Here is a 10,501-nt window from a genome sequence, read left to right as displayed (position 1 = left end):
ATGGATCGCTGGAGCTTGCACACCTTGTCAGCATTTTTAGGATCGACAAAACCTTCGGGTTGCATCATATACAACTTTTCCTTAAGGAAACCGTTAAGGAACGCCGTTTTGACATCCATCTGCCAGATTTCATAATCGAAAAATGCAGCTATTGCTAACATGATTCTGACGGACTTAAGCATCGCTACGGGAGAGAAAGTCTCATCGTAGTCAATTCCTGGAACTTGTGAAAAACCCTTTGCCACAAGTCGAGCTTTATAAACGGTCACATTACCGTCAGCGTCCGTCTTCTTCTTAAAGATCCATTTGTTCTGAATAGCCTTGCGGCTCTCAGGCAGCATCTCCAAAGTCCACACTTTGTTCTCATACATGGATCCTATCTCGGATTTCATGGCTTCCAGCCATTTGTTGGAATCTGGGCCCACCATTGCTTCTTCATAATTTGCAGGTTCATTGTTGTCTAACAACATGATTGACAAGACGGGATTACCGTACCACTCTGGAGCGGCGCGTGATCTCGTCGACCTGCGTGGTTCAACAGAAACTTGAACTGGAGTTTCATGATCATCATCATTAACTTCCTCCTCAACCGGCGTCGCAATGACAGAGGTTTCCCCTTGCCCTGCGCCACCATCCAAAGGGATGAGAGGTTCGACAACCTCGTCAAGTTCTATCTTCCTCCCACTCAATTCTCTCGAGAGAAACTCCTTCTCGAGAAAAGTTCCGTTCTTAGCAACAAACACTTTGCCCTCGGATTTGAGATAGAAGGTGTACCCAACTGTCTCTTTTGGGTAACCTATGAAGACGCACTTTTCCGCTTTGGGTTCCAGCTTTTCAGGCTGAAGCTTTTTGACATAAGCATCACATCCCCAAACTTTAAGAAACGACAACTTTGGCCTTTTGCCATACCACAGTTCGTATGGTGTCGTCTCAACGGATTTCGATGGTGCCCTATTTAAAGTGAATGCAGCTGTTTCTAATGCATAACCCCAAAACGATAACGGCAAATCAGTAAGAGACATCATAGATCGCACCATTTCTAACAAAGTACGATTACGACGTTCGGACACACCATTACGTTGTGGTGTTCCAGGCGGTGTTAACTGCGAAACAATTCCACATTGTCTTAAGTGAGTACCAAACTCGAAACTCAGATACTCACCCCCACGATCAGACCGTAGGAACTTGATCTTCTTGTTACGATGATTTTCCACTTCACTCTGAAATTGCTTGAACTTTTCAAATGTTTCAGACTTGTGCTTCATCAAGTAGACATAACCATATCTACTTAAATCGTCAGTGAAGGTGAGAAAATAACGATATCCGCCGCGTGCCTCCACGCTCATTGGACCACACACATCGGTATGTATGATTTCCAACAAGTCACTTGCACGCTCCATTGTTCCGGAGAACGGAGTCTTAGTCATCTTGCCCATGAGGCATGGTTCGCACGTGTCAAGTGAATCAAAGTCAAGTGACTCCAAAAGTCCATCATCATGGAGTTTCTTCATGCGCTTTACACCAATATGACCCAAGCGGCAGTGCCACAAAAATATGGCGCTATCATTGTTTACTCTAACTCTTTTGGTCTCTATGTTATGTATATGCGTATCTTTATCAAGATTTAATATGAACAATCCTCTCACATTCGGTGCATGACCATAAAAGATGTTACTCATAGAAATAGAACAACCATTATTCTCAGACTTAAAAGAGTGACCGTCTCGCAATAAACAAGATCCAGATATAATGTTCATGCTCAACGCAGGCACTAAATAACAATGATTTAAGTTCATCACTAATACCGATGGTAGTTGAAGTGACACTGTGCCGACGGCGATTGCATCAACCTTGGAACCGTTTCCTACGCGCATCGTCACTTCGTCTTTCGCCAGCCTTCGTCTATTCCGCAGTTCCTGCTTCGAGTTGCAAATGTGAGCAACAGAACCGGTATCGAATACCCAGGCACTACTACGAGAGCCGGTTAAGTACACATCAATAACATGTATATCAAATATACCTGATTTTTCTTTGCCCGCCTTCTTATCTGCCAGATACTTGGGGCAATTGCGCTTCCAGTGACCCATACCCTTGCAATAGAAGCACTCTGTTTCAGGCTTAGGTCCAGCCTTGGGTTTCTTCGGCGGATTGGCAACAGGCTTGCCGCTCTTCTTTGAATTGCCCTTCTTGCCTTTTCCGTTTCTCTTGAAACTAGTGGTCTTGCTCACCACCAACACTTGATGCTCTTTACGGAGTTCAGACTCTGCGACTTTCAGCATCGCAAATAACTCGCCGGGAGACTTGTTCATCCCTTGCATGTTGTAGTTCAACACAAAGCCTTTATAGCTTGGCGGCAGTGATTGAAGGATTCTGTCAGTGATAGCTTCTTGCGGGAGTTCAGTCCCCAGTTCAGCTAGACGGTTTGAGTACCCAGACATTTTGAGCACATGTTCACTGACAGACGAGTTTTCCTCCATCTTGCAAGCATAGAATTTATCGGAGGTCTCATACCTCTCGATCCGGGCGTTCTTCTGAAAGATAAACTTCAACTCCTGGAACATCTCAAATGCTCCATGACGCTCAAAGCGACGTTGAAGTCCCGGCTCCAAGCCATACAAGACTGCACATTGAACTATTGAGTAGTCCTCCTTACGTGCTAACCAAGCGTTCTTAACATCCTGATCAGCCGTAGCGGGTGGTTCATCTCCTAGCGCAGCATTAAGGACATAATCCTTCTTTCCAGCTTGTAAGATTAGCTTAAGATTACGAGCCCAGTCTACAAAGTTGCTTCCATCATCTTTCAACTTAGCTTTCTCTAGGAACGTATTAAAATTCAGGATGACACTTGCGTGAGCCATGATCTACAACACAAATATATTCAAAGTGGACTTAGACTATGTTCAAGATAATTAGAGTTCAACTTAATCAAATTATACGCTAAACTCCCACTCAAAAAGTACATCTCTCTAGTCATTTGAGTGGTTCATGATCCACTTACACTATCCCAAGTCCGATCATCACGTGAGTCGAGAGTAGTTTCAGTGGTAAGCATCCCTATGCTAATCATATCAACTATATGATTCATGATCGACCTTTCGGTCTCATGTGTTCCGAGGCCATGTCTGCACATGCTAGGCTCGTCAAGCTTAACCCGAGTGTTCCGCGTGCGCAACTGTTTTGCACCCGTTGTATGTGAACGTTGAGTCTATCACACCCGATCATCACGTGGTGTCTCGAAACGACGAACTGTAGCAACGGTGCACAGTCGGGGAGAACACAATTTCGTTATGAAATTTTAGTGAGAGATCACCTCATAATGCTACCGTCGTTCTAAGCAAAATAAGGTGCAAAAAGGATTAACATCACATGCAATTCATAAGTGACATGATATGGCCATCATCACGTGCTTCTTGATCTCCATCACCAAAGCACCGGCACGATCTTCTTGTCACCGGCGCCACACCATGATCATCCATCAACGTGTTGCCATCGTGGTTGTCGTGCTACTTATGCTATCACTACTAAAGCTACATCCTAGCAAAATAGTAAACGCATCTGCAAGCACATATGTTAGTATAAAGACAACCCTATGGCTCCTGCCGGTTGCCGTACCATCGACATGCAAGTCGATATTTCTATTACAACATGATCATCTCATACATCCAATATATCACATCACATCGTTGGCCATATCACATCACAATCATACCCTGCAAAAACAAGTTAGACGTCCTCTAATTTTGTTGTTGCATGTTTTACGTGGTGACCAAGGGTATCTAGTAGGATCGCATCTTACTTACGCAAACACCACAACGGAGATATGTGAGTTGCTATTTAACCTCATCCAAGGACCTCCTCGGTCAAATCCGATTCAACTAAAGTTGGAGAAACCGTCACTTGCCAGTCATCTTTGAGCAAAGGGGGTTACTCGTAACGATGAAACCAGTCTCTCGTAAGCGTACGAGTAATGTCGGTCCAAGCCGCTTCAATCCAACAATACCGCGGAATCAAGAAAAGACTAAGGAGGGCAGCAAAACGCACATCACCACCCACAAAACCTTTTGTGTTCTACTCGAGAAGACATCTACGCATGAACCTAGCTCATGATGCCACTGTTGGGGAACGTCGCATGGGAAACAAAAATTTTCCTACGCGCACGAAGACCTATCATGGTGATGTCCATCTACGAGAGGGGATGAGTGATCCACGTACCCTTGTAGATCGTACAGCAGAAGCGTTAGAGAACGCGGTTGATGTAGTGGAACGTCCTCACGTCCCTCGATCTGCCCCGCGAACAATCCCGCGATCAGTCCCACGATCTAGTACCGAACGGACGGCACCTCCGCGTTCAGCACACGTACAGCTCGACGATGATCTCGGCCTTCTTGATCCAGCAAGAGAGACGGAGAGGTAGAAGAGTTCTCCGGCAGCGTGACGGCGCTCCGGAGGTTGGTGATGATCTCGTCTCAGCAGGGCTCCGCCCGAGCTCCGCAGAAACGCGATCTAGAGGAAAAACTATGGAGGTATGTGGTCGGGCAGCCGTGAGAAAGTCGTCTCAAATCTGCCCTAAAAGCCCCATATATATAGGAGGAGGGAGGGGGACCTTGCCTTGGGGTCCAAGGGATCCCCAAGGGGTCGGCCGAGCCAGGGGGAGGACTCTCCCCCCCCCCAAACCGAGTCCTACTTGGTTTGGTGGGAGGGAGTCCTTCCCCTTTCCCACTTCTTCCTTTTTTTTCTTTCCTTTGATTTTTTCTCTCTTGGCGCATAGGGGATTGGTGGGCTGTCCCACCAGCCCACTAAGGGCTGGTGTGACCCCCCCCCAAATGCCTATGGGCTTCCCCGGAGTGGGTTGCCCCCCTCCGGTGAACTCCCGGAACCCATTCGTCATTCCCGGTACATTCCCGGTAACTCCGAAAACCTTCCGGTAATCAAATGAGGTCATCCTATATATCAATCTTCGTTTCCGGACTATTCCGGAAACCCTCGTGACGTCCGTGATCTCATCCGGGACTCCGAACAACATTCGGTAACCAACCATATAACTCAAATACGCATAAAACAACGTCGAACCTTAAGTGTGCAGACCCTGCGGGTTCGAGAACTATGTAGACATGACCCGAGAGACTCCTCGGTCAATATCCAATAGCGGGACCTGGATGCCCATATTGGATCCTACATATTCTACGAAGATCTTATCGTTTGAACCTCAGTGCCAAGGATTCGTATAATCCCGTATGTCATTCCCTTTGTCCTTCGGTATGTTACTTGCCCGAGATTTGATCGTCAGTATCCGTATACCTATTTCAACCTCGTTTACCGGCAAGTCTCTTTACTCGTTCCGTAATACAAGATCCCGCAACTTACACTAAGTTACATTGCTTGCAAGGCTTGTTGTGATGTTGTATTACCGAGTGGGCCCCGAGATACCTCTCCGTCACACGGAGTGACAAATCCCAGTCTTGATCCATACTAACTCAACTAATACCTTCGGAGATACCTGTAGAGCATCTTTATAGTCACCCAGTTACGTTGCGACGTTTGATACACACAAAGCATTCCTCCGGTGTCAGTGAGTTATATGATCTCATGGTCATAGGAATAAATACTTGACACGCAGAAAACAGTAGCAACAAAATGACACGATCAACATGCTACGTCTATTAGTTTGGGTCTAGTCCATCACGTGATTCTCCCAATGACGTGATCCAGTTATCAAGCAACAACACCTTGTTCATAATCAGAAGACACTGACTATCATCGATCAACTGGCTAGCCAACTAGAGGCATGCTAGGGACGGTGTTTTGTCTATGTATCCACACATGTAAATGAGTCTTCATTCAATACAATTATAGCATGGATAATAAACCATTATCTTGATACAGGAATTATAATAATAACTATACATTTATTATTGCCTCTAGGGCATAATTCCAACAACTTTATCAATCTCAAGTTGATGTGTAGCTCGGTCTTTCACAAGTGCTCATAAGGCTTAAGTGTGCATGCGTGCGTTCATAAACATGAGCGCATGTGTGTATGTATGAGCATATGCGTCAATACTCTGTTAAAAAATGTTGATACGAGCTACACAAAAATTAAAATGATGCATTTCCAGCACATGTATTGTTCACTATAAAAGTTCATTAATTTTGTATTTTTTGTGTAGATGACATCAAAACGTATTTTATCAAGAAAATTTACACACGTTAAGTATGCATCCTATGTATATGTGTATTTTTCTTGAAAAAGTTAAATTTTTATTTATTTATTTTGGGAAAAAATGAGTTCCATGGAGCTAAAGATCGTCTCTTGTCTCTTGGTTTAGAATCCCAAAAACCTCCCTCCGTTTGTAATCCCTTCATGCATACTTGAAGTTCATGTTTGTTTCGAGAGGGGAGTTGTCTACACTTCACAACACCCATACTCTATCAACAAAGTCATACTTAGGACTCGTTCGGGAGTCGTCTACACTTCACAACACCCATACTCTATCAACAAAGTCATACTTAGGACTCGTTCGGGAGTCGTCTACACTTCACAACACCCATACTCTATCAACAAAGTCATACTTAGGACTCGTTCGGGAGTCGTCTACACTTCACAACACCCATACTCTATCAACAAAGTCATACTAAGTACTCGTTCGGTAATCCATCAGCTTCTTAAAATTTAAGAATCTGCTACCAGCTTGTTAAAATTGTAATCCATCAGCTTCTTAAAATTTAAGAATCTGCTACCAGCTTGTTAAAATTTAAGAATCTGTGTAGCATCTATGCAGCAGCCGAGGTACTCTGAACGAGCTCTAAAGCAAGGACAGTTTGCCAGCGAATTTGGAAACAAGAGAAGACTACCTAAAAACCTTGTAACGTTTTTCTGTTTTCATTTTAACACACACTTTTGCCCCCACATTTTCTTTAACACGCACATTTACGCCTCAAACACTGGTATGTGCCTGTTGCAAAAAAAAAAAAAGGCATACCAACCATGCACGAGTCCTGCAGCTCACAAGTAAAAGCAGATAACAAAAGGCAAAACAAAAAAATCAAAGAAGTGAAAAAAAATCAGAGGATAGCAGGAATCAGTTACAGGCTGATGTCACATTACATGAGGTACATTTTCATCTTCCAAAGAACACAGTGAGCGGATACCCCGAGATGAACCAAACGCATTGTAATTTCATGAATACAAGAAAACAAGTACTAACATCCACACGCTACGGGATACCAAAAGGGGAATAGACGATGCCTATATTCATCGGATTTGACCCTAAAATATATCCGTAGCAGCATATGCATAACGAGTTTATTTGAATCGCAAACAAACAGGCACTCCTTGTATGTGATAATAAAAAGTCACAAGAGTTACATAACGCTATGGTAGCATACTTCTTCCAGCGTCGGTCGCTGAGGACCGGTTATGACAAAAGAAGGCACAAAGGTAAAAACAGGATTTTCTTTGTGAAAGTCTTGACACGTCCTTCAGTATTCCTTCTTGCCAAAGTTCTTGCACCAAAGCTGGGATGGGATTGGCCGGACTGGGTGGTGCGGGCGTTGCTGCACAAGAGTATTATCACATTCGTCAGCGCTTACACAAACAACAGAAAACTAAATTTGGTCAGTATATATTAAACATAGCCCTACGAAATTGCCATGCTGACGTGTCTTCCAAATGAAGATTGAGATAGGGGAAAACCACTCAGAAGAAAAGGTCCTAACTACCATTTTTTGCTATAAGATACGAGAAAAAAAGATTGTGTCCATATGCACTTGTATTGCTAGAAATAAATATGTTTTTTTGGCAATTAGTTTTGTCCTAAATATCAGATAAACATTTCATTAGTCTACCATAGCATTCAGCTGGTCAGAACGGCATCTAGCAGGAAAATCAGATATTTAACACATACACCAGGAAAACCGGATATTTAGTTTGTATGCACTTGTATTCCTATAAACCACGTCAAAGCTCATATGCAATACTGATATACAAGCTGCTTACGGTTTCCCCAAAATTTGTTTTGAAACATCAAATAAAATGTTTCATTGGTCTACCATGGTAGGCAGTAAACCTGAGAATGGTTATTAAAAAACCGGGTCAAACGGTTCGGTTCTTACTTTGGGTTTGATTGGTTCAGGTTTTATTGGGTTGAGTCTTTTTTAGTTTGGTTTTGGTTTGGGTATGTGGAGAAACCAATTTGGGTATAGTTGGTTATGGGTTTAAACAGTTTGGTTATTAGCGGTTATAAACTATGGATCCAAACCGGTTTCTGGGCGTTGGTTATGTGCAATAACCAACGACACACCGACAACGAGTATCTTTGATCCGCGTGCATGCTTCGATGCACTATGTAATTTTGTATTATGGGAAAACACCACATGCAAATCGGAAGTGTTTGCTTGTGCTTTGGCTAAGAAATCGGCTTTAATACACTTGCCAATGAGGTTTTCAGCCGTGGGCATTGTCTTTTTGCCTCTTGCTTTGTGCTGAATGTATCTCAAGGATAACTTTGTTCCCAAACTGTTGTAGATGCACTTATGCCTTTTCTATCTCATTTTCTTCTTAACATGTCAATTTGTGCAATCATATATACATTGAAGCAAACCCATATTTATATATTGGGTTTAAACCCACGGTTATGTATTGGGTTTAACTTGGTTTGGGTGGAAAAAATAGTGGATTCAATTTTGGTTGGGCTGAAAATGACATTAAACGGGTATGGTTCAAGTATGGTTCTGAGAGATACATGTACGGGTATGGTTCAAGTATGAAACCATTCTCAGATTCAGCAGGCAGCTGTCCACCAACACATTTAACAGTCTATGCAAAGAACGTTTTGATGAAGATGAGTTTAACAACCAGGTTAGTGGCTCTAACATGGAGCATTAGGACTATCTCATAACTACGTATACTGTGCAACCAGTTCTACATTGTATCTTGTGCATGATCCACAATTTATTTAGCAAAAAGCAGATGCCCATGTGAAGCCTGTAAAAGATCTGATTCTACTATGCAGGTAGACCCATATGGAATAGCTCCCAGTAGTAGCAGAACCAGTACAGAGGGGACAAAATGCTGCGTGGTGAATGCCCAAAGTATACAATAAACAGTCAAGAACATGAGATTAAATCCAGCCCATTTTAGAGTATTGCTGGAAACAATGGATTGATACAAGACTCGAATAAAGGAGACATTGCTCTGTTCTTGCTGAGTACCACTACAAATGCTACGTGCGGGTGCAGTTATGTCACTTACTTGTTTTACACAAGTAACATTGACAGTATTGGCTGGAAGTTTGTGTAGCAAGCGAGAAAGACCAGCGATCATGCTTCATGTACAAAGTTCCATACATTTGCATCCCATTCTAGAGTTCAATACAATACAACCTAAACAAGCGCGGCTGCTGCAGACAGTAGAGTAACATTTGCATCCCATCCTAGAATTCAGAAAAATGCATTTCGTAGCCCACAATGAATAACCTACCAAGAATCACTCAGAGCATCCATTTCTGCAGCCAAATGCATCAGAGCAGGAGCACCTAGTATTGGGCACCACTTCCGCATTTCGACCTGTCCCTGCCAGCGCTACCCAACGACGAGAAAATTTCTACCAATCAACCATGCCTGACGCCTCCGCCAAAATTCCCCGCAGGAGCAGATCTCGTTCCCCGGTCAGAGGTCGGGTCAGCGCAGGACCCATGGGGTGACGGCTGGGGCTAGGGGGGTGGATCGGGCAGCCGCATGTGGGAGGAGAGGGGAAGGCAGGGGGAGGCGTACCTCGAGCTCGGCGGATTTCATGGCGATGGGGATGCAGACGAGGAAGATGCCGACCATGGCGATGGCGGTGTTGCGGCGCCAGTGGACGGGCCGGCAGTAGGGCCCGCCCGTCATGCTCCACACCTTCTGCCGGAAGTCGCCGCCGCTCGGGCCGTGGCCGCCATGGTCGCCGCCCATCTCCGCCGCCGCCGGTGCGATTGCGAGTGCGAGTGCTCCTTGGATTGGACGGATTCAACCAGATCGGGGTCGGGTGCGGTCTGGGCCTGGCCGGGCCGCGCTGCTGCCGTGAGAAGAGAGTGTGGGCGGGGTTGGCGGTTTTGCATCCTGGACCCTGCTACCCGTGCTAATCACTGCATCCCTTCATACAAGTCTTTTTTCCTTCATATTATCTCCTTCCTAATTTTGTTGTCTTAGATTATTTGTCTAGACAAATCTAAGACAAGTAAATTAAGACAAGTAGAATTTAAATTTCATGGTAACTTTCGCTTTTGGAGTTGCAAAGGAGAATTAAGATTGTTGATCAAAAGAATTAAGGTTGTAAATGAGATGCTAATATTTTTCCTCTAATTTTGTCTACAAATATTTTTCCTCTAATTCTTTGCTTGTAAACAGTAATCAGTTATGTTCAACTGTTGAATATTTCTTCTCTATGATGAGGCCACTTGGCAAGTGACCGAACACTGTACATGGCCTCTGCTTGTTTCTCCATGGGGCACATCGTTTCTTTTGC

The 10,501-nt window shown here is 44.1% G+C and overlaps 1 protein-coding gene across 1 annotated transcript; it reads right to left on the bottom strand.

The window, feature by feature from the left end:
* Positions 1 to 7,156: 7,156 nt before the first annotated feature.
* Positions 7,157 to 10,076, bottom strand: LOC123452000. The gene is made up of 2 exons (XM_045128574.1): positions 9,772 to 10,076; positions 7,157 to 7,554 (listed from the first exon to the last, which is right to left on the bottom strand). Exons 1-2 carry the CDS (start codon positions 9,946 to 9,948, stop codon positions 7,480 to 7,482), a joined length of 252 nt encoding a protein of 83 aa, XP_044984509.1. The 5' UTR covers positions 9,949 to 10,076; the 3' UTR covers positions 7,157 to 7,479.
* Positions 10,077 to 10,501: the final 425 nt, after the last annotated feature.

The sequence above is a fragment of the Hordeum vulgare genome, chromosome 5H (genome assembly GCF_904849725.1).
Source record: "Hordeum vulgare subsp. vulgare chromosome 5H, MorexV3_pseudomolecules_assembly, whole genome shotgun sequence".
Classification (NCBI taxonomy): domain Eukaryota; kingdom Viridiplantae; phylum Streptophyta; class Magnoliopsida; order Poales; family Poaceae; genus Hordeum; species Hordeum vulgare.
This window is presented reverse-complemented; position numbering and strand designations above follow the sequence as displayed.